This window comes from Rhinatrema bivittatum, chromosome 11 (genome assembly GCF_901001135.1).
Source record: "Rhinatrema bivittatum chromosome 11, aRhiBiv1.1, whole genome shotgun sequence".
Lineage (NCBI taxonomy): Eukaryota > Metazoa > Chordata > Amphibia > Gymnophiona > Rhinatrematidae > Rhinatrema > Rhinatrema bivittatum.
This window is the reverse complement of record NC_042625.1, coordinates 26,119,194-26,144,354: the sequence shown is the minus strand read 5'-3', so window position 1 is coordinate 26,144,354 and position 25,161 is coordinate 26,119,194. Positions and strand designations below refer to the sequence as shown.

Sequence of the window (25,161 nt, the reverse complement as noted above, 5' to 3'; positions counted from 1 at the left end):
CAAGTTAGGGCTCATTCCACTAGGACTCAGGCAGTGTCATGGGCAGAGGTTAGATTGTTGTCTTCCGCCCTATTTGGGAGTAGCTTGGGTACAACCCATTGGTCCTGAATCCATCTGTCTAGGTGATGAAAAATTACTACTTGCCTAGATAGAAATTACTACTTAACTAGACAGGTGGATTCAGCTTCCCGCCCTTGGCTGCCAAATGATTGTGCTATGATCCTCCTACATGGCTCCTTGTTCCAGGGGTAACTGGTAAGTGTTAATCCAGTTCCTAGTCTAGTGTTAATACAATCTTTGTCTGAGCTCAGTGTTTCGTGCTGGCTGAGTGCTGAAGTGACTTTTGAAGAGAATACTGGCAGGCTGATTTCACTGCAGGGATATATATATATATATTATGATGTCCGCTTTGCTCTGTCGCCATGTGCTGGTAGCGTGCATAACCCACTTGTTCTGGATTCATCCATCTGGTCTAAAGAAAAGGAAATTATCAGGTAAGTAGTAATTTTTCATTAGAACGAGCTCTGTAAATAGGGCAAAAGTGTGACCTTTTTTTTTTTTTTTTTTGTAGTTCTCCTTACTAGCTGATTTTTTTAATAATGTGTGTGCATAAACACTGTATTGGTCTTTTAAAGCCTCATTTTTGCTCTCTCTAAAATATCTAGTGAATTTGAGAAGCATACGTATTTCTTGAATTGATTACAAGCAAGAACAATATTTAATTTATTAGTTATAATCTACAATTCTTTTTAGGAGCAGCAGCAAGAATGTATATTTTGCTTTTGGAATTGTTTTATAATGTTATTTTTGTAATGTTTTTGTTTTATTTTGGATTTCTATTTGGTGTACATCGCTGTGGAAGATCTTATTATAAGATCTGGAAAGCAATTTATAATTTTTTTTAAAATAAATATAAGCTGTATTTATATTCTTACCAGAGCATGCCTCGTCATGGCTCAACTTTTAGAAGATAGTTTATTCTGTGAAGAATTCATACAACAGTGCCCAGCAGCTGTTGAAGTTCTTAATCTGGTAGCCCAAGAGTGTAGCCCTGGTAAGTAATTAATTTATGTACAAACTATTGTAATTAATATATAGAACTGCCACAGGAATTCAACACATGTACATGCAAAATCTGCCATTGTGTGTTCACATAGATATAGCATTTTTAAGGCAATTAGCATACTGAGTTGATGAATCATCAACAATTAGTTGTGTATATAAAATGAAATCAGATGATATTGGAGGCTTAGCTTGATCTCTCTGTAGTTTATTTTGTTTTCACCTGGAAGTCCCAACAATGACATGAACCATCAGCAAGTCAATATCCAGTAAGCCAACAAGCAGAGAAGTTATTTGGATAAAATTGCCTGGATAACTTCAGCTGAATATTCAGCAGCACTTAATCCAGGTAAAAGTTCGCTGAATATATTCCACGGCTTCCCAAACCTGTCCTGGGGATTCCACAGCCATTCGGGTTTTCAGGATCTCCACATTGAATATGCATGAGGTAAATTTGTATATGCTGAGTCTCCATGATATGCTAATTTATCTCATGCATAGTCATTGTGGAGATCTTGAAAACCCAACTGGCTGTGGGGTCCCCAGGACAGGTTTGTGAAGCCCTGGAGTATATTCAGTGGAACTTTGCTACTTACTGAATATTCATAAAAACATTAGCAGCCAAATTATAGCAGATTTTTGGGCCCCTCCTCCAAATATGAATGAAAAATGTTGCACAGCCAAGCAGACTCATCCCGACCCTCAATATATATAAACCTCAGTATGTAGATGCCAGTTTGCCTGCCATAATTTAAATATAAAAAATATATAGTATAATTAAAAAATGTCCTGCAAATGGTGCCGATTCTCCCTCCTCCCCAGCCTGTACATTTTAAAAACATTTTGCCAAAAATCCTTATTTTCGAACCTCTCACCCTATCCCTGAAGCCCCAAGTTGACCTGAAAGCAGATTAGAAGCAGGAGATGCTGTTACCTGCTGAATACCAAGTGCCGATAGCTCTGACAGCTACCAGCACTTAATATTAATTTATTCTCTGCACTTGAATAATGATTGGTTCTTTACTGACAGCTTGCAGAATTTTAAATTATATGAAAGATTAGGAGGGAGATTTGGCTTGGCTATTATAGGTTGGCTATATGGGCGTGGTAAAACATAAAGACACAAAGAGCCAGTATCCCCTAGGCAGCTTCCCTGGTGAGATCTAAAACTTCAAGGCTCAAAGCAGTAATCCTGCAGGCTTCCTTCCTAACATGATTTACTACTTAGAAAACACAAACCATACTCTCACATTCACCCACTCACACTCTGAGTCAGCACACCATAAATACCAGGATAACTGTTTGTTTATTATTAAGGCTAAGTTATATTCCAGAAAACAAGGCAGAATACAGAGATATAGCAAAGGCAATAGTTGCAATGATAATGTAGTACAAATACTTTATTACAGTTATTAGGGCAGGCTGAGTTCCTTCTCTCACTGTCCCTTTTCCATCTCCCTCTCCCTTTTCATCTGTGCATCTGAAATAGTATTTTGAGAAACACATGCAGTTTTCCAAAAACATACTGGCTTTCTCTTGTGATTTTGCACCTATGGTGTTTACTTCTTTTGTTCTCACACTTGTTATAGTCACATGATGTGTGTCAGTGAAAACTCTGAGTCCAAAAAGGCCTATCTTCTAAATACAATCCTAGCCAGAGTTGTCTGACAGGCTAAGTAATTCCATTACAGCCATGCTACAAATTTTGCATATTTTGGGTGGAGTGGGGTCTGCTTGGCAATACAATATTTTTTAATCATATTGGGGAGGGAGGGGCAGGAGGGATCAGCTGCTAGATATTTTTTGGGCGTTTGGATTTTTGTTGTTCAACTAATTTTGGATTTTAAACTGTTCAGCCAATTTTAGGTCAGAAATGTTTTGACTAGCCAGATAAACTTAAACCACTCCTTTGAAACATTCTCTCACTGTGAGGTCAATATTTAAAGCGCGTTCAGCACTATTTAGCCAGATCAGTGGACCTTATGTGGCTAAGTAGCAGCTGCTGAATATGCGCCTATGTTCAACATCTGCCACTTAACTGCACAAGTCACTTATGTGGCTTAAAAGTTAGCTGCATAACTTGTGGGTGTGTAGTGGTAGATTGGAGAGGAATGAGTTAGTCATATAACTTAGTCACATAAGTTATGCGGTTAAGTTAGAGCTGCTCCATAGCAGGTTATAACTTATACGGCTAAGCACGAATATACACGGGTATATTCAGCAGCTTAGCCATACTGCTGAACATACCTCGTAACTTAGCCAGATAAGTTATATCTGGCTAAGTTACTTAAACAGCCAGCTTTCAATATTGAGCACTTTCTATCTGATCCAGCTAAATTTTAAGTACATAATAACCACCCCAGTTAAAATTTAGCTGCTACATCAGGTATAAAATTCAAATCTTTGGGTTTATCTGGCATAACTTCAACAGTTAGCCAAATAAACTATTTTTGAATATTGACCTTCAAATGGCATTTCAAGTTGATTTTGTTGAAATCCTGAGTCATAGTTATAGCACATTGGAAGTAAAAATTCACTTTCACTTTTAAAACTATTCCCTTTCTTGATCGCTTTCCTGATTTTTCTGCTTCTGGCTGGCTTCTAGTCCTTCTCTTGGCTTAGTCAGGTTGGTACATAGGCTTTCTAAAGATGACTGTTGAAAATCATCCCTGTGTATGTATGGTGTCATTTTATAGCATTCTGCACCCTTATTAAGAAAACATAATTTTAAAAAGTTATTTGCCTACTACCAAGAATATCCTACTTGGTGGTGCTTCTTGGTGGTACCTATTGCAGAAGGCAGTGTTACCAGAATTGCTCTCTCAGAGCTCTACAGCAACAGGAGCCCAACATACAAATAGCTTATTTTTATGTATTTTAGCGCCAGTGGGTTTGTAACACTATCAAATATGCAATGCACCTCACGAAAGCAGTTCAGTGTAGCTACCTTTTGCTTTAACATGAAATGAAGGTATTAAGCATTGTCTTTTGTAACATTGCAGGTGAGCGACACTTGGTTGTGGAAGTGCAGTGTGAAAAACTAAGGATGCTATATCGAGATTGTGCTCGGCCACCACCCCCTCCACTGCAAACAGACCGAAGACAGGTAAATGTCTAGTCAGCCAGCAGGACTTGGTTGACTTTGTGCACATCGTGGGAGTGGTGAGGAAGGGAAAATAGCTTCTCCGAGGACAAGCAGGATAGTGTACTTCACACATGTGACATCTTCAGATGGAGCCCCGATGTGGAAAACTTGTCAAAGTTTCTAGAATTTTGACTAGGCACACTGGCATGCCCAATACCATGCAGTGACCCTCTCCAGTCTCTGTCTTTCCACAGAGCTGAAAGCCTCGTGGTGTGAGTGAGCTCACTTTTGGCTGCTTTTGACCTTGTGGAAAACTTTCTTCTTTGTGGGGTTTTCCGTGTTAGTCCATTCCCAGGTCCCTCTCGGTGCCTTCCTGAAGTGATTCTAGTCAGGGTTTTCGGAGATTCTGGTAAGTTGGCTTTCATGATCAATTCCCTGTGGCAGTGGTGCCTCGGTACCCGCCAGCCATAGACGCCTACCACCATCGTTTTCGATTTGTGCCCCTTGTGTTTTGTCTAACATAGCCACATCCGGTTTTCAGTGATGCACTCAGTGCCTGAGGACCATGTCCATCACTGATCTGCATGAGATGTGTCCTCTGCGTGGGGACATCGCATGACATCCGGGCTTGCCGCTTATGTGCCCAGATGACACTGAAGGGACGTTGGCCTCGACTCGACAAGATGGAACAGCTCTTAGGGTTGAAGAAGTCCGAGTTGGCGGCATCAGCATCAAAGGACCAAGGAGCTGCACCAATGGACACCAAGCCATCAACATCGGCGAGATCGTTTGTTCTGTTGGTGCCATCGGCGAATAGGGAAACTGGAGGCCAACCACTGGTAATCTCCTCCAGGCCAAGGACGTTGGGTTCCTCATTTTCTCACAGGACAAGCAGGATGGTAGTCCTCACATATGGGTGACATCATCAGGATGGAGCCCAATCACGGAACACTTTTGTCAAAGCTTCCAGAACTTTGACTGGCACCTACTGGGCATGCCCAGCATAGCACCAACCCTGCAGCCAACAGGGGTCCCCCATCAGTCTTCTTTTTTCCGCGCAGCAGTAGCCACGCAGGTTGAGGAGCTCTTCAGAGATTCCTGACAGGAATATTTCCTCACAGAACTTCATCAAAAACTTTCAAAAAATTTTACCCCACAGGGTTCCACTTATCGATATCTTTGCTCCGTGGTCGAATGGTAAGTTTTATACCTGCTTGCGGTCGATTCCCGTCGAGTTTTTCCCTCGCAGCCTACTGGCCATTGTCTGCACCGCGGCTAAATTTTGTCGAGGCCATGGCGTCGGGTTTCCGTCAGTGCCCTGACTGCACTCAAACAATGTCCATCACTGACCCTCACACGGTCTGTGTTATGTGTTTAGGGTCCGACCATGATGTCCTTATTTGCACCAAATATGCCCAAATGACACCAAAGGTTCGCAAGGCTCAACTGGAGAAGATGGGACTTCTCTTTCAGCCAAAAACCCCGACTCCATCGATAGCTTCAACGTCGTCTGAACAAGTGCCGTCTACTTTGTGCCAGCACTGGGAAACCGCTGCTGCCCGACCAGTTTCGAAGACTCCGCGGGTGTCGACCCCCTCTGTTCCTCCTCAGGAGAAAGACCAAGGAGAACATCGAGAAAAACATCAACACCGCCATCGGAAAGCTCAGGCCACCGATAGAGGCAAGCCCTCGGCATCAACATCGTCTGAGCCACCGACAAAGAAGTCCCGACAGAAAAGGCTTCATCCTCTTCTGTCTCTGGGTCACCGAGGCGTTCCCCACCTGGACAGGTGCCGGGATCCACGATTCCACCTTCACCGGTGGACCCTCCAGCTGCGCCAGTGCTGCCTCCTACTCCGGAACCGGGTATCCATGCCCCAGGTTTCCGTGAGGAATTGGATCAGATGATCCAAGAGGCCATCGGTAAAGCACTCCAGGGGTTCAAACCTCCATCTATGCCAGTTCCTGCTCCAGCCACCGATCCGATACCTATGGCGCTTGCACCACTATTGGCAAGAATGGATAAGTTAATCGATGCCCTTCCACCGGTGCATCCGAGGGAACCGATGGTCCCAGTTCCTTCCTCACGATACCCTTGTCATCGGAAGAAGAAGAAGAAACACCATTCCGCCCTCCGGAGTGCTACCACCGATTCCATCGATGTCACTGATTCAATCGATACCTCCAATGCCACTCTCGATGCCTTTGATTCCATCTTCAAGGCCATCGATGCCTAGGCCCGGACCTTCCGGAATAACACCGTTACTCCCTTCTGATGAACATGTGGGAGCTGTTGATGAGCCATACAATCCCTGGACCGATGATTCGTCCCAGGATACAGATGATCTGCCTTCACAGCCCTCTCCTCCTGATGAAAGGAAGCGCTCTCCTCCAGAGGACTCTTTATCAACTTTGTAAAAGAAATGTCTGAAACAGTTCCATTCCAGCTTCAGACTGAAGAGGACTCTAGGCATCAGATGTTAGAACTTCTCCAATTTCTCGATGCTCCTAAGGAAATCATGTCTATCCCTATTCAAGACATCCTCTTGAACCTTTTAAAGAGAAATTGGGAGCACCCTGGCTCTGTGGCACCTGTCAACCGTAAGATGATGCCACCTATCTAGTTCAGCCAGCCCCTGGCTTCCAGAGAGCTCAACTAGACCATCATTCAGTAGTTGTGGAGTCAGCCCAGAAGAGGGCACAACACTCCAAACCTCACTCTTCCATTCCCCCAGGAAAGGAACAGAAATTTCTGGATGCATTTGGAAGGCGAGTATTTCATGGGTCAATGCTCATCTCTCGCATTGCTTCCTATCAATTATACATGACCCAGTTCAATAGGGCCCTGTTTACGAAGATTCAGGAATTTGCTGAAGCCTTACCTCTGCAATTCCAGGACCAACTTCATGCCCTAGCACAAAAGGATCTAGATGCTGGCAAACATGAAGTGCAGTCGGCATATGACATCTTCGACAGCTCCTCCAGAGTTTCGGCGGCAGGAATTAGTGCAAGAAGATGGGCCTGGCTAAAGTCTTCAGACCTCAGACCAGAAGTACAGGACAGGTTAGCTGACTTGCCCTGTGCTGGGGATAATCTTTTTGGAGAAATACAAAATACAAAAGACTAAATACAAAATTGAATCTTTATGGGTAGAAATCCATTGTGTGTCAGGGAACACTATAGTGATAAGGGTATACTACCGTCCACCTGGTCAAGATGGTGAGACGGACAGTGAAATGCTAAGAGAAATTAGGGAAGCTAACCAAATTGGTAGTGCAGTAATAATGGGAGACTTCAATTACCCCATTATTGACTGGGTAAATGTATCATCGGGTCATGCTAGAGAGATAACGTTCCTGGATGGAATAAATGATAGCTTTATGGAGCAATTGGTTCAGGAACCGACGAGAGAAGGAGCAATTTTAGATCTAATTCTCAGTGGAGCACAGTACTTGGTGAGAGACGTAACGGTGGTGGGGCCGCTTGGCAATAGCGATCATAATATGATCAAATTTGATTTAATGACTGGAAGAGGAACAGTGTGCAAATCCACAGCTCTCATGCTAAACTTTCAAAAGGGAAACTTTGATAAAATGAGCAAAATTGTTAGAAAAAAACTGAAAGGAGCAGCTACAAAAGTAAAAAATGTCCAAGAGGCGTGGTCATTGTTAAAAATACCATTCTAGAAGCACAGTCCAGATGTATTCCACACATTAAGAAAGGTGGAAAGAAGGCAAAACGATTACCAGCATGGTTAAAAGGGGAGGTGAAAGAAGCTATTTTAGCCAAACGATCTTCATTCAAAAATTGGAAGAAGGATCCAACAGAAGAAAATAGGATAAAGCATAAACATTGGCAAGTTAAATGTAAAACATTGATAAGACAGGCTAAGAGAGAATTTGAAAAGAAGTTGGCTGTAGAGGCAAAAACTCACAGTAAAACTTTTTAAAATATATCCGAAGCAGAAAGCCTGTGAGGGAGTCAGTTGGACCGTTAGATGATCGAGGGGTTAAAGGGGCACTTAGAGAAGATAAGGCCATCGCGGAAAGATTAAATGATTTCTTTGCTTCGGTGTTTACTGAAGAGGATGTTGGGGAGGTACCCGTAATGGAGAAGGTTTTCATGGGTAAAGATTCAGATGGACTGAATCAAATCACGGTGAACCTAGAAGATGTGGTAGGCCTGATTGACAAACTGAAGAGTAGTAAATCACCCGGACCGGATGGTATACACCCCAGAGTTCTGAAGGAACTAAAAAATGAAATTTCAGACCTTTTCGTAAAAATTTGTAACTTATCATTAAAATCATCCATTGTACCTGAAGACTGGAGGATAGCAAATGTAACCCCAATATTTAAAAAGGGCTCCAGGGGTGATCCGGGAAACTACAGACCGGTTAGCCTGACTTCAGTGCCAGGAAAAATAGTGGAAAGTGTTCTAAACATCAAAATCATAGAACATTTAGAAAGACATGGTTTAATGGAACAAAGTCAGCATGACTTTACCCAGGCAAGTCTTGCCTCACAAATCTGCTTCACTTTTTTGAAGGCGTTAATAAACATGTGGATAAAGGTGAACCGGTAGATATAGTATACTTGGATTTTCAGAAGGCGTTTGACAAAGTTCCTCATGAGAGGCTTCTAGGAAAAGTAAAAAGTCATGGGATAGGTGGCGATGTCCTTTCATGGATTGCAAACTGGCTAAAAGACAATAAACAGAGAATAGGATTAAATGGACAATTTTCTCAGTGGAAAGGAGTGGACAGTGGAGTGCCTCAGGGATCTGTATTGGGACCCTTACTTTTCAATATATTTATAAATGATCTGGAAAGAAATACGACGAGTGAGATAATCAAATTTGCAGATGACACAAAATTGTTCAGAGTAGTTAAATCACAAGCAGATTGTGATAAATTGCAGGAAGACCTTGTGAGACTGGAAAATTGGGCATCCAAATGGCAGATGAAATTTAATGTGGATAAGTGCAAGGTGATGCATATAGGGAAAAATAACCCATGCTATAATTACAGAATGTTGGGTTCCATATTAGGTGCTACAACCCAAGAAAGAGATCTAGGTGTCATAGTGGATAACACATTGAAATCGTCGGTTCAGCGGCAGTCAAAAAAGCAAACAGAATGTTGGGAATTATTAGAAAGGGAATGGTGAATAAAACGGAAAATGTCATAATGCCTCTGTATTGCTCCATGGTGAGACCGCACCTTGAATACTGTGTACAATTCTGGTCGCCGCATCTCAAAAATGATATAATTGCGATGGAGAAAGTACAGAGAAGGGCTACCAAAATGATAAGGGGAATGGAGCAACTTCCCTACGAGGAAAGACTAAAGAGGTTAGGACTTTTCAGCTTGGAGAAGAGACGACTGAGGGGGGGATATGATAGAGGTGTTTAAAATCATGAGAGGTCTAGAACGGGTAGATGTGAATCGGTTATTTACTCTTTTGGATAGTAGAAAGACTAGGGGGCACTCCATGAAGTTAGCATGGGGCACATTTGAAACTAATCGGAGAAAGTTCTTTTTTACTCATTGCACAATTAAACTCTGGAATTTGTTGCCAGAGGATGTGGTTAGTGCAGTTAGTATAGCCGTGTTTAAAAAAGGATTGGATAAGTTCTTGGAGGAGAAGTCCATTACCTGCTATTAAGTTCACTTAGAGAATAGCCACTGACACTAGCAATGGTAACATGGAATAGACTTAGTTTTTGGGTACTTGCCAGGTTCTTATGGCCTGGATTGGCCACTGTTGGAAACAGGATGCTGGGCTTGATGGACCCTTGGTCTGACCCAGTATGGCATTTTCTTATGTTCTTAAGAAGCAGTGGCGCAGCTCAAGGACCACCAAGAGACTGCGCCAGCTCTCCTTACTGCCTTCTGATCTCTCTTCCTCTTCCAAAAGATCTTTTAGGAGAGACTCCAAGAGACAATTCTACCGGCAAAGGAGATTCTATTCCCTGGTGTTCAGAGCTCGAGCTTCTATGCCTTACCAGAAAGGTCAATCCAAGCAACCTTGAGTACAGAAGTCACAGCCAACCCCCCAACCAGGTCCAGCGTCTGGCTTCTGACTCCTTCCTAGAGATCAGTACCCAGCCTTCACTTCCGACCATTCCCGTCGGAGGCCGGTTGTGCCACTTCTCCAAACCATGGCATACAGTCACCACAGATCAGTGGGTACTCACTGTAATAACCCAAGGTTACCACCTCAACTTTCTCTCTGTTCCACCGGATTCCCCATCTCGGCTGACATGGGGAACATCTGATCACTCACCGCTTCTGGAGCAGGAGGTCTCCCTCCTCCTCCAGTTCCGAGCAATAGAACTAGTGCCCCTCTCCCAACAGGGGGCAGGGGTTCTATTCCCGGTATTTCCTGATACCAAAAAAGTCAGGTGGTGTTTGCCCAATAGTGGACCTTCGCACCTTAAACAAATACCTACAAAGAGAAAAGTTCAAGATGGTGACCTTGGGTTCTCTTCTTCCCCTTCTCCAAAGGGAAGACTGGCTCTGCTCTCTAGACCTCCAGGACGCCTACACACACATTTCCATTACTCCGTCACATCGCAGATTCCTGCGATTCCTAGTAGACCTGAAACACTTCTAATATCGAGTGTTACCATTCGGCCTAGCATCTGCCCCACGAGTCACAAAGTGCCTCGTAGTGGTAGCTGCCTTTCTCAGGAGTCAAAGTGTCCATGTCTACCCCTATCTCGACGATTGGTTGATCAGGGCTCCTACTCAGCATCTGCACTGACGTCTCCACGTCTCACGTGCCATACCCTGATCTCCCTAGGGTTTCTCATAAACTTATGCAAAATCCAGGCTAGTTCCCTCTCAAACCCTATCGTTCATAGGGGCCGATTTGGACACTCTAAAAGCGATAGCCTTCCTACCTAAGGATCGAGCTCTCATGCTCGCTTCTCTGGCCCATCGACTGCAGTCTCGACAACGCTCAACTGCACGTCACGTTCTGATCTTACTGGGTCATATGGCCTCCTCAGTGCATGTCACTCCCATGGCCCACCTAGCCATGAGAGTAATGCAGTGGACTCTAAAATTGCAGTGGATTCAGTCTTCTCAGCCATTGTCCACATCACCAACCAGCTCCGCTTATCGCTGGCTTGGTGGATAAACCAATCCAATCTGCTTCAAGGCCTTCCATTTCAGGCTCCAGACCCTCAAATAACCTTGCCAAAAAATGCCTCCAACCTTGGCTGCGGTGCACATGTTGCAAACCTGCAAACTCAGGGCATTTGGTCTCCAGAGGAAGCCAAACACCAAATAAATTTCCTGGAGTTCGTTCAATCAGATATGCTCTCAGGGCTTTTCAGGATCATCTTTCCAATCAGGTCATCCTGATTCAATCAGGCAACCAGGTGGCCATGTGGTACATCAACAAGCAAGGGGGAGCGGACTCCTACCTCATGTGTCAGGAAGCTGCACAGAAATGGGCGGAAGCCCTTTCCCACTCGATGTACCTCAGGGCCACCTACTTTCTGGGAGTGGACAGTGTGTTGGCAGACAAGCTGAGTCGCACTTTTCAACCACATGAGTGGTATCTCAACTCCACTGTAGTGGACTCAATATTCCAACGTTGGTGTTACCCTCACATAGACCTCTTTGCGTCAATTCACAACCGCAAAGTAGGGAACTTCTGCTCTCTCACTCGCAGCCAACACCTTCAGCCAAGAGACGCTTTCTCCCTCTCATGGGCCAGCGGTCTCCTTTATGTGTACCCTCCACTTCCACTCATTTCAAAGACTCTCGTGAAGTTGCGAAGGGACGAGGGACTAATGATTCTCATAGCCCCTCATTGGCCACGCCAGGTCTTGTTTCCAATTCTCCACGACCTATCAGTACACCGGCACATTCCTCTGGGGAAGGACCTGCTTCTGATCACTCAGAACAATGGCTGCCTTCGTCACCCCACCCTCCAGGCCCTCTCATTGACTGCCTGGATGTTGAAAGGTTAATACTTCAACCTCTTAATCTTTCAGAGCTAGTTTCCCATGTCCTAGTAGCTTCACGAAAGCCTTCCACAAGGCAGTCTTATCGTTACAAATGGAACAGGATTACGGTATAGTGTACTTCCATGTCCATCGATTCCTTCACTTGTTCCACACCAAAGTTTTTGGACTATCTCTGGCATCTGTCAGAGTCAGGTCTCCAAACTTCTTCCTTCAGGGTACATGTCAGTGCGGTAGCCGCCTTCCATAAAGGTGTCGGGGATGTACCTATTTCAGTACAACCCCTTGTAACACGCTTTTTGAAGGGCTTGCGCCACCTTAAACCTCCACTGTGCCCTCCTCCGACCCCTTCCTGGGACCTCAACTTGGTTTTGGGGCGGCTCATGAAACCGCCGTCTGAGCTTCTCCAATCCTGTGATCTCCGCCATCTGACCTGGAAGGTGATTTTTCTTTTGGCAATCACATATGCTCGCGGAGTTAATGAGTTACAGGCCTTAGTCACCTACCTGCCCTACACTAAACTTCTGCATTATAGGGTAGTACTCCGCACTCACCCTAAATTTTTGCCTAAGGTAGTATCGGAGTTTCATATCAATCAATCCATTATACTACCCACCTTTTTTCCCAGGCCCCACTCAAACCCAGGAGAATGGGCTCTGCATACCCTTGACTGTAAACATGCTCTAGCATTTTATCTAGACCATACAGCTGCCCACAGGAAATCCACTCAATTGTTTGTTTCCTTCGATCACATCAAATTGGGCAAACCTGTGGGTAAGCAGACTCTCTCCTCCTGGTTAGCGGACTGTATTTCCTTTTGTTACCAACAGGCAGGCATTCTGCTTCAAGACCGTGTTAAAGCACACGCTGTCAGGGCCATGGCAACATCAGTAGCGCACCTACGTTCGGTGCCGCTTGCTGACATCTGTAAGGCTGTTACCTGGAGTTCTCTCCACACCTTCGTAACCCATTATTGTTTAGACAAGGCTTGCAGACAAGATTCCCTCTTCGGCCAGTCTGTGCTATGCAACTTATTTGCGATCTGAAGTACCAACATCCTTCTGCCAACCCGTTAGGGTTCAGGATGCCCTCTACCAAATTCCACCCCAGTTCTTGTACCTGTTGCACGTCTTTGGGTACATTTGGTGCATTCCTCGGGCATCCTCAGCTCGGTACTCACCCATATGTGAGGACTACCATTCTGCTTGTCCAGTGAGAAAGCAGAGTTGCTTACCTGTAACAGGTGTTCTCACAGGACAGCAGGATGTTAGTTCTCACGAAACCCGCCTGCCACTCCACGGAGTTGGGTTCGTTTACGTTTTCTTATTTTATTTTCGCATGTACTTTTTACTATAAGACGAGACTGAAGGGGGGACCCCTGCTGGCTGCAGGGTTGGTGCTATGCTGGGCATGCCCAGTAGGTGCCAGTCAAAGTTCTGGAAACTTGGACAAGTGTTCCATGATTGGGCTCCATCCTGATGATGTCACCCATATGTGAGGACTGACATCCTGCTGTCCTGTGAGAACACCTGTTACAGGTAAGCAACTCAATCAGCCTCAGCACTAGGGAAGGACTGGGCCAAGTATTGAAGGAAGCTGAAGCACAGCACCCGTTGATGCACGGTGCCAGGCATAAGGATGCACTGGCTCATGCTGCGATGCCCCCGAAGCGACCCTGCAACGAGGAGTGCCAGTCCTCCATCAGTGCAAGGGGTCTGCGACGGTCTCCACTGGTCCTGATGCCAATCACCAATCTACCTCATAGGTCTGAAGAAGATCTGGCCATCCCTTCTTCCTTCCGGTTGGTGTTGGCATCGGCAGCGTATGAGGAGAAGCTGGAGTGCTGAGTCCAGCTAGTGGTGGAGCGGGCACTGCAGGGCTTTGGTCCTGTGGCACCGACAGCACTGGACCTGGTGCCGCCCATCTTCATACTGCTACTGGAGCTCAATGTGCTCATCAGTGTGTTACTGACCCAGCTGATGTCTGTTCCTGGGCCAGCTTTGGTACCCAGTGGGGCACTGAGGCCTCCCCCTACTGATACAGTGTCGTTGCTGGTTCATCCAAGAAGGAAGCTCCACTGGGGCTGGCAGAGACACAGAGGCTTGCAGTTTCCCGTCCAGTTTTACTGGTGCTTGCACCTCTGGACGAAGGCCAAGAACCCAGGGACCCATCCTTTGTAGCTTACAGTGAGGATGAGGACCCCTATGACCCCTGGGGGGATGATGCTTCAGAGTCTTCCTCTGAAGAGTCTGGACTGATCCCTGGTATGTACAGAGAAAGGAAAATTAGTTCTTACCTGATAATTTTCATTCCTGTAGTACCACGGATCTGTCCAGAGTCCCGCCCATTTCAGTGTTGAGTTGACAGAGTCCGCTCGTGCAGTTCTTTTGGTCTTTTTCGGCAGATTGCTTTCACAGTTATAGTGAGTTCTGCTCACCGTTTGCGTTTGTGGGTAGAATCTTGGCATTATAGGGTTTTCTTCTCCCATGCTTACGGGGGGTACATTTCAAGTTAGAGTTCATATTTGGTTTTTCAATGTTCTGCTTTGATACAGTGAAATACTGACGGGGACTGTAGGTGGCACCTCAGGGTATAGGGCAGAGTCGGTCAAAACTTCTCTGTCTCCATCTGCTGGAGGGGAGGCAAAATCCAGGAGTCTGTACTGATCCATGGTACTACAGGAACGAAAATTAACAGGTAAGAACTAATTTTCCCATCTTAGAAGCGCAGTCCAGATATTTTTCATGCATTAAGAAAGGTGAAAGGAAGGCCAAACGATTGCCAGCATGGTTAAAAAGTGAGGTGAAAGAGGCTATTTTAGCCAAAAGATCTTCATTGAAAAATTGGAGTAAGGTTCCATCAGAGGGAAATATGATAAAGCATAAGCATTGGCAAGTTAAATGTAAGACATTTGCACAAATGAATGCATTTTAGATAATGGTGGCATTGGTAATTCAGGTTCTCCTTCATTGGATGGTATTTCTGCCTCCAAGATTTGGGGTGATGCAGTGCTGCTCTTTGAATTACTTGACAGTATAAATACGGTTGAAGTCGGAATCTTTCTACCTTGTCATGTTATCTTTGTTTTATTGTGCCTTCTTTTGATATATCAACGCTGATTATTTTACACTGTGGTGGTGTTGTGCCGATTTATTTTTTCTCTTTTGGCACTGAAGAATTTGTGCCATGCCATTTTGGCACTGGTGATTCTGCACCAGTGCCAAAATACCAGTGTTGTCTTGGCACTGAGGAGTCTACGCCATGGTGTCTCTGCACTGGTGCACTATGATGCCTTAACAGCATTGATTCTGCGCCATGATGCTTTGACATTGATGGCTCAGTGCTGTGGTGTCTCGGTGACAATGATTCATGTATTGAGTCTTCGCCGATGAGTCAATGCTATGATGCTTCAGTGTTGATGCATTTTTTCATGTCAATTGACTCTATGCCAAATTTTTTTTCTTCACGTAACGTTTTTGAGGAAGTTTCTAATGACTAAGAGTTTCGATGTCTTTTCTGATAGTGTTTTGATCAACTTTGCTCCAATGAGCTTGAAAGCCCATATTTGAGACTGAGGTCCTGAAAAACCAACGCCTGTGGGAACATTCTGCCATAGGGCCACAGTCTGGTCCAAGGCATTTTAGTATAGATTATATAGATTTGCTACAGCCATTTTCCTGTGACGCTTATCACAGGATTTAAAAGGGGCTTTTCCTTTCCTTTCTGAGGAGGCCTTCAGTGACATTTTCTAAGTGAAAAATGTGATGACCACTTGAGAGAGAATTTTTCCAACCGTTCACCCAAGCAGACGAAAAAGATTCAGGGAGGGCAGCACAGGAACTGCGGCAGATGCTGAGAGCAGTTTTGAAAAGCTCTGAGCTGAGAGAGAATGGACCAATTTGGTGCTGTCTAATGACGACACCCATCTTGCATGGCTATTTGTGCTGCTAGTCCATGGAACAATGCTTGAGGTCCATAGAGTTGCAATGCAGACTTTAATTCTATTTATAGAATTAAATAGATTTTTGGTTACAAACATGTAAATGGGAAAGTATTTTCCATTCCATGTTTTTGCTCTGTCTGATTGAATCCAAAGTAAATAGATACAAATCTGTTAAATACACTGAGAAATATATGTTTGAAGTTAAATCTGGTGGTGTCAGCTGGTTGATTTTTTTTTTAATTTTTTGTAGCCCAAGGAGATTACTTGGAGTCCATCCAGGATGTTTCCACCTGTTAGAGCCTGTATGTTTTCATCGCATCTTGCCGCTGTGACATTTTTGGCAGACCCTAGCGCCGGTGGGGGTTTGCCACGTGGTACATTTATCTATGCAACCTCTCCAGTTCCAGTGCAGGTAAGAAAACCCAATGCAGTCTTCACATGTCCTTCTTGAGCTCTTTCATTTTGTTTTAGCTGGATTTTCCAGCCACAGCTTTCTCCTAACTCGACCAACTTACACTGCATTCTCCAACAACTCTGCACCGTCCCGTTTTGATCCCTAGTTGGTTCTGACTTATCTTTTCTGTGGCAAAGTAGAAGACTTCTTGGCACCATAGGTTCCTTTACTTCATGGCCCTTAGGCAAGTGCCATTATAGCCTCTGTTTGAGGTGAAAGAAGATGGTTTAGGAACCAACTGTGATTCTCTGCTTATAAATTTTAGGTTCCAGACGTTCAGTGCTTTTGGAATCATTTTGAGAACAGATAGTTAAAATAAGCAATCAAAATAAAGCAGGTTTTTAGGGTGTTTTATACGAACTGAAGTCGAAAGTGTTACATTGATGTGAACCAGGGCCGATACAAGGAGATTAGGCACCCTAGGCATCTTCTGCCTTGCGCCTGCCCAAAGTTGCGCCGCTCCTCCCCGGACTTGGGCTCAACTCCTACCTTGTTTTCAGTCACACCCACCAAGTGTGTATTTTCTGGGCTTGCGGCCTGCCGAATCTCCACACATGGCTCACGCCCCCTAATGGTCATCGCCCTAGGCCCAGGCCTAATTCGCCTAGTGCTTCCGCCAGCCCTGATGTGAACACATCAGCAGTGATTATAGCTTATATGGAGAGGGGTTCCGGTACAGTTGATTGAGCAAGGCTGAGTTTTCAAGTAAACTTTTAAAATGCATGTAGTATTACACCCAGATTTAGTTATTTCATTACAGGTACTCGTCTCATTTCCTCTCGGTTTGTTGGTTCTTCCCCCTAATGTTGGAAGCAGTTCAGCATAGGCAATTTTTTTTCCTACATTTTACTTTCTAGTGGCAGAGTTGCATAAATATTTTGGGGGCCGAGTCTTTCGAAATAATAGAAGTTGCCAAACATACCTCTTAAAATAATTTGCACTATTTGAGTTTTCTAGTAGTCATGCCTGCTTTTCTTTTTCCATAGGCCCCATCGTTTTACTGGGAGATTGAAATTGTTTCCTATGGGGATACAGATGATGACACTGGTCCTATAGTTTCATTTGGATTTGCTACTGAGGCAGAAAAGCGCGATGGAGCATGGACAAACCCTGTCGGCACTTGCCTTTTCCACAAGTATGTACCAAATGTTTGGGGTATTTTATTTAAATATTAAGAATGTTGATCAAGTGCTCTGATGAACCGAAAAAGCAGGACATGGTCTTGTTTCCTGTCTTTTAGCCAGTTTGTAATCCATGAAAGGACGTCGCCACCTATCCCATGACTTTTTACTTTTCCTAGAAGCCTCTCATGAGGAACTTTGTCAAATGCCTTCTTGAAAATCCAAGTACACCACATCTACCGGTTCACCTTTATCCACATGTTTATTAACTCCTTCAAAAAAGTGAAGCAGATTTGTGAGGCAAGACTTGCCCTGGGTAAAGCCATGCTGACTTTGTTCCATTAAACCATGTCTTTCTATATGTTCTGTGATTTTGATGTTTAGAACACTTTCCACTATTTTTCCTGGCACTGAAGTCAGGCTAACCGGTCTGTAGTTTCACAGATTGCCCCTGGAGCCCTTTTTAAATATGGGGGTTACATTTGCTATCCTCCAGTCTTCAGGTACAATGGATGATTTTAATGATAGGTTACATCTGGAACAAGTGAAGGTAACCCATGATTACCCCAGAGCTGCATGGATAACCATACTAATGCCAGCAAAACCGGTCTCCAGACACATTCTTTAACTTAATTCCCTCCCTGAACAGGCACCAAAAAAGCCACGTACAAAAACCTGCACTAACCAATGTGCGGCTCCCTGCATAGCCCGTGAATAGTTAATTTGCCTCATTTGCATGCATTAGTGCTAAACCAGCTCTGTGATTTTAAACGGGTTTCTGTGTGTTTTTCATGCGCTGAATACGTTATTACATATCCGCCTAAGGCTAGTGTGGGAAAAACCCGTGCAGAAACCCATGTAAGTATGCACAAAATCCATGGCAGCTGTAGCGTTGCTTATTACATTGGCCCCCAAGACCAGGCTAGTCATCCCCAGGCCATGATTTTTAAATGCAAACACATTTTTTATATTTCTGTTAATACCTCCTGGCTTACATACAGAAGTCCCACAGCATTATATCTGGTCATTCTATTTATTTCCCTTTTTTTTTTTTTGCTATAGTAATGGGCGAGCAGTACATTACAATGGATCAAGCCTGCTACAGTGGAAAAGTGTTCGATTAGATGTATGTCTCTCACCTGGTATGTAACATTTCCAGGTATTTTCATTCTTAAGACTATGGACTACTGTTTGTTTTCAGATGGGTAGTGGTTGAACCAGGGTTGGTGCAAGCATATTTGACACCCTAGGCGAACTTTGTCATTCACCCCTCTTCACCAACTTAACTATTGGTGGCTGCTTCAGCACAGTGCTCCCTCCTACTGGCGGCAGTGGATCCAGCACAGTGCGCCCTTATTTGGCAGCAGTGGTTCTGAAACAGTACCCCTGTAGATCTCATGCTGGCAGGATTTTGCTGTTCCTAAAATCTTGACACTCTAGGTGATTGCCTAATTTGCCTAATGAAAGCATCAGCCCTGAGTTGAACGAAAGCAAACAAGTGCTATAAGAAAATTATTCCTTACCTGCTAATTTTCGTTCCTGTAGTACCATGGATCAGTCCAGATGGTGGGTTGTTCTCCCCCCCCCCCCCTTCCAGCAGATGGAGCCCCAAGGGCTGCTGGAAGGGGGGAACAACCCACCATCTGGACTGATCCATGGTACTACAGGAACGAAAATTAGCAGGTAAGGAATACTTTTCTTATAGCACTTATTCAGATTCATTGTAATTTCATTGAATAGTTACCAATAACTGTTTTTGTTTTGTTCTCATAAATCTCCTAGCGGGGGGGGGGGGGGGGTGTCACCTTGCTGTTCACAGTCATTGTTCTTTCTGCTATGTTCCGAGCACATCACCTGTATGGTGTTCTTGCATCTCACCACCCATACCTGAGACTTGCATAACTGACTGTGGTTGATACCACCAAGTCCAGCCAATAGTTATTTCACATAAATCCCTACTTTTTGCAAGGGACTTGTTCAACTCCAATCTGGATTTTGAACAGAGACTAAATATGATTTTTAATTAAAGCATCCCACAAACAAATGGAAGTACATATCTTTTATACAAAAGATGGTATCTTCTTTTCCTGTCTTGAGACATTCAGTTGCATACTTACAGGATTAGAAAAAAATTCAAAACATTTTAAAGCTACAAATCAAATTGGTGGATTATTTGTGGCCCATGGTCAAATTTGGATTCCTGACTTAAATCCATCAATAAACCAAGGCTATAAATTAATAGGCGCTAAATTCACTTGCAATCCAAATACTATTATGTATTTATTAGTTATTCATCATCAAGAAAGTCGCTAGCAATGTCTTTCACATGCCAAAAAAGTAACTGCATGTAGTCATGTGAAAGAATACCCAAAAGTGAAAAGCTTTGTGTTCTCCCTTTTGTTTTGTAGGTGATATTGCAGGAATTGGCTGGGAGAGAATGGAAGGCACGCCGCCGCCACCAGGGCAGCCAGCTAAGGGCAGAGTATACTTTTCCTACTGCGGCCAACGCTTGGGGCCCTTTCTTGAAGATGTCTCAGGAGGAATGTGGCCAGTTGTTCACATTCAAAAAAAGGCAAGTCATTTGTAGATGTTTGACGGTTATAATGTACATTTTCTTGGGCTTCAGAAAGATTCTGCCTCAGCTCTTCACAAACAGGATAGTTCATGTGCTTTATTATAGCAGAAAGGTATTTCTCAATGAAATTACACACGTTACATAAAAATAGATTCAACATGGCCAGAAGTCTCAATTGTGTATACATATATTCATACATCATTTGTAACTGTGATAAAACCTGTAGCTGTATGTTTATTGATCACAGGTGCCAGTTTTATCCAGCTTTGTCTAACTTTCCTAGCGTGTAACCAGATGGACTCAGGACCAATGGGTTATGCTCCCCTGCCAACAGATGGAGACTGAGTTAGATTTCAAAGCTGACTCAGTCTCCCTTGATACACCCCTGCAGTAACCTCAGCCTTCAGTATTTCTCCGTCTCCAGCAGATGGTGGACATATCTCTCCCTATGGAGATTACTGTACTTTTTGGAAGGAGAAAATTCTACATTTAAATTGGAGAAAAAAATTGAGCCCTACTCTCCTGCAGTGATACCTAAAGGTCCCTCTCCCAGTTGAGAATTCCTGAAGCAATTTCTGAGCTCCCTCAGAGGTGTACCTTGGTCCGGTAGCCAGTTCCCGGCGTGGACTTTGCTGCTTAAGCAGCTGAAAGGTAGCAGGTGCAGGAAGCCAAGCGCGGTGGTAACAGCCAAAGCCCTCTCCTCCCACAGCCAGAAACCGTCTCTGTACTCAGCTGGTAAGGCTGAGCCCAGGTAAGCAAAAAAAAAAAAAAAAAAAAGGGGGGGGGGGAGGGAAATTGGTCTCAAATTGGTAACTAACAAGAGCCCTGACCTTGATGGTCTGAGTAACTGATAGGTATGGGAAACTGATAAATATGGAAGCTTGCTGGGCAGACTGGATGGGGCCTTAGGGACCTTTTCTGCTGTCACTTGTTATGTTTCTATGTTAAAAAAAAAAAAAATTTGCCTCCCAATTCAGAGACATTTGGAGGGGTTTTCAGTAAGACTTCCTCCAGTCTCCTTGCTCGATGCACCGTACCGAAGTCATTCCCAATCCTGTTTGGGATAAGAGGAAATGGGCTTCCGAGCAGGTTGAGCAGCCCCTGGTGGGCTAGGCCCTGCTTTAGGCTTGCTTGCTTGCTTGCTTATTTATTTATTTATTTATTTATTTATTTAAAGTCTTTTCTTTAAGGTCGTTAAGTTAGATACCGTCACAATGGTTTACAATGAGGCACATAAATTAATATTGCTAACTGAGTTAAATTATATCAACTAAACAGGTGCCATTAAGTTATGGTAACATAGTTTCATAATAAATACTAATTGGTGGGTGTGATAAATCATGGCCATTCCTATCTGTATCAGCTTTAAAATAGATTTAAAATTGTATCTTAGTCTTTGGTGCGGAGGAAAATAAAAAATAAAATACACACATATTGATGAAGGTGATGTGTGTGGGAGTTCTACTGATTGCATCCTACACTTTCCTGGAATCTATTTCCATTCTCTTTGTGATACGCTTGTTTAAATAGCCAGGTTTTTAAACTTTTCCTGAAGGTTTTGATGTCTCTTTGTAATCTGATTTCTAATGGTATGGTGTTCCATAGTATAGGTCCTGCTAAGGACAGTGCCCTTTCCCTTACTTGGGTTAGTCTTGCTGTTTTGACTGAAGGAATAGTTAGTAGTGCTTTGTTTGCTGATCTCAGGTTTCTGTGAGGACGTGTACGCGAAGGGCTGTGTCTGTGTTCAGACATTCTGCTTTTTCGTTATGTATTAATTTATGTATGGTACATAGTGTTTTGTATTGTATTCTTTGCTCAATGGGTAACCAGTGTAGTTCAGCTAGGGTTTCGGTGATATGGTCTCTTACTTTTACCAGTCAGAATTCTTGCAGCAGTGTTTTGTAGTATCTGGAATAGTCTTAGTGTGGTGTATGGTAAACCCTGTAGGAGGGCATTACAATAGTCAGTGCTTGCAAAAATTAAAGCTTGTCACACTGATCGGAAGTTGCAAATTGTTAGTGGTTTGTCTTCTAAAAGTCATGAGTTTGGCGTATCCTTCCCTTACTTTTAAAGCTATATGTTGTTTCATACTTAGTTCTGTGTCAGTTATCACTCCGAGGTTTCGTACTTTCTCTGCTAATTCTATTTTTTGGTTATTTTTGAGTGTGATTGGATTTTGGATGATCTCTATGTTTTTACGTTCTAAATGTAGGAATTCAGTTTTCTCTATATTAATAACTAATTCCATTTGGTTTAGTAGCTGTTTGATGATATCTAGATACATGTTTGCTATGTTTAATGTTTTTTCAATTGTGTCGTCGATGGGTAGTATTGAATATCATCAGCCTATATGTAATGTGAGATGCCCAGACCAGTTAGCAGGTGACATAATGACAGCAGGTATATGTTGAACAGTGTGGCAGACAGGGCTGATCCCTGTGGAACTCCTGTTTGAAGGTTTATTTTTTTCTGACATTACGTCTTTGATCTGTACTTGGAAGTATCTGTTATTTAGGTATGATCTGAACCATTTGATTGTTTTGTTACTTAATCCTATTTCTTCTAATCTATTTAATAGGATGTCATGATTTACTGTATCAAATGCGACTGACAGGTCTAGTATCACTAAAATGTAATGTTTACCACTGTCGAAACCTCTCGTGGTGTTGTCTGTTAGCACAAGCAGTAGTGTTTCTGTGCTGTAGATTTTGCGAAAACCATGTTATGATGGGTACAGGATATTATTGCTCTCCAAGTGTTCTGCTTGGTCAGTACACTGTGTGGTAGGCCGCGGCAGCAGCATCTTGCACGTATCTTTGTGCGTGCTGTATTGCCCTCCATAGAACATCGGTATGTGCAGTGCTTTGGCACGGCACATGCACTGCATATATAATGTCGCATGTGTATATACACACACACAACCTACTAAGCACAGAATACAGGTAAAGCCAGGTGCATGGGCTGTGCGTGCACCTCACCGCATCCCACCTAGGCGCCTGAAATCTGTGCGCATAAAATTTTAAGTGTGAGCCAACAGAACGCACAGTTACCACTGCCATGGCTCCAGCCACCAAGAAATATACGTGCCTTTCTTTCTGTTCTGCTTGTTATATTGGGCTTTCACGACACTCCTGGGGACATATTCATGATGTCTCCTTGCCATTCCCAGCACAAGAAGCAGGCAGTGGAGACTACTCTTTTAAGGCTCCTCAGGATGAGGACTATAATCCCAGTACCTGCCCCCAGGAAAATATGGGGCATAATTCCATCTATTTCATCATACCCAAGAAGGAAGGTTCCTTTCGCCCCATCCTGGACCTCAAGAGCATCAACCAACATCTACAAGTGAATCACTTCCGCATGGGAAACCCTATGCTCCATGATAATGGCCGTACAATCAGGAGAATTAACCTCCCTGGACCTATCCGAGGCTTACCTACATATTCCAATCTGTCAAGAACACAATTTCCTATGCTTTGCAGTACGGGGTCACTATTAGCAGTTTCGGGCACTGCCCTTTGGCCTGGCCACCGCCCCCCAGAACATTTTCCAAGATTATGGTGGTTGTAGCAGCAACATTGAGAAAATAGAAAATCCTGGTGCACCTGTACTTGGACGACTGGTTGATCCAGACAAAGTCCATGGAAGAGAGTCTTCCGGTGACCAACAGGGTGTCGTCCTTGCTTTAGGAACTCAGCTGGGTCGTAAACCTGGCAAAAGCAGTCTCAAATCCTCCCAGTCCTTGGAATATTTGGTAGTCCAATTGGACACCAAGCAGTGCAAGGTCTTCCTTCAGACTACACGGATAAGGAAGTTGATGTCCCAAGTGTGTTGGTTGATGAGCATGATACGTCAGACGGTGTGGAGCTATCTCCAAGTTCTCGGTTTGACCTGCAGTCTCAAGACTGCACCTCCACTTATCATGGGAGTATGCTCTCGGCTCCAGTGGTGGCTGCAGGAAGCTCATCTGAGCAAGGGTGTACCCTGTCCTCCTCAACCTGCCTGGTCCTCACAACAGACATGAGCCTCCGGGGCTGGGGAGCTCACTCTCAGGAAGTGATAGCCCTGGGACATTGCACTGAGGAAGAGGCTCTCTGGAATATCGACCGCCTGGAAGCCCGGGCAGACAGATTGGCATGTCTATAATTCAGCCACAGACTCCAGGGTCAAGCGATCCATTTAATGTTGGATAATGAAACGATGGTAGCCTACATCAACTGCCAAGGTGAAACCAAGAGCCACCAATTGTCACGGGAGATAAATCGCCTTATGGAATAGGCGGAAATACATCTACAGATGATCTCAGCTTCCCACATCGCAGGAAAAGACAACGTCAGAGCAGACTTTCTAAGCAGGGAGAGTCTGGATCAAGGAGAGTGGATGTTATCGGCCAAAGCCTTTCAGCTGATAGTAGATCACTGGCGTCTCCCGTACATCGACCTGCTGGCCACATCCCCAATTCTTCAGTTGCAGAAGAGATCAGTGATCCCTGGGGATCAATGCTCTCGTTCAGTCCTGGTCAGAAGAAGAGTTGCTATACACCTTCCCTCCATGGCCCCTGCTGGGCAATGTCATTCGCAGAATCAAGCACCACAGGGGATTAGTCCTACTAGTAGCTCCAGATTGGCCCAGGTGTCTGTGGTATGTGGACATGCGGAGACTTCTGGTGGAGACCCCTCTGTAGCTCCCACCGCACAGGGGCCTGCTTCAGCAGGGACCGGTCCTTCACAAGGATCCGACTTGATTCTCTCTTACATTCTGGCCCTTGAGAGGGCTTGCCTGATGAAGCAAGGATATTCTGCGGCAGTAATTGCCACCTTACTTCACGCTCGGAAGTTCTCTATGTCTCTAGCGCAGGGGTCCCCAACCACCGGTCCGTGGACTGGGACCGGGCCGTGGGGGTTTTTTGCCTGTCCGCGGCGCCGCCAAGCACAGGCAGGT

General features: G+C 44.3%; 1 protein-coding gene across 6 annotated transcripts in view; it reads left to right on the top strand.

The window, feature by feature from the left end:
* The window catches only part of HECTD4 (HECT domain E3 ubiquitin protein ligase 4), a 541,903-nt gene that overhangs the window by 338,631 nt on the left and 178,111 nt on the right, over window positions 1-25,161 (top strand). For all 6 annotated transcript variants that reach the window (XM_029571656.1, XM_029571654.1, XM_029571657.1 and 3 more), the window contains 6 exons: window positions 939-1,054; window positions 4,065-4,168; window positions 16,321-16,482; window positions 17,511-17,659; window positions 18,708-18,787; window positions 20,054-20,217. In XM_029571656.1, coding sequence (XP_029427516.1) covers window positions 939-1,054; window positions 4,065-4,168; window positions 16,321-16,482; window positions 17,511-17,659; window positions 18,708-18,787; window positions 20,054-20,217 — 775 coding nt within the window. The remainder of the gene's footprint in view (window positions 1-938; window positions 1,055-4,064; window positions 4,169-16,320; window positions 16,483-17,510; window positions 17,660-18,707; window positions 18,788-20,053; window positions 20,218-25,161) is intronic.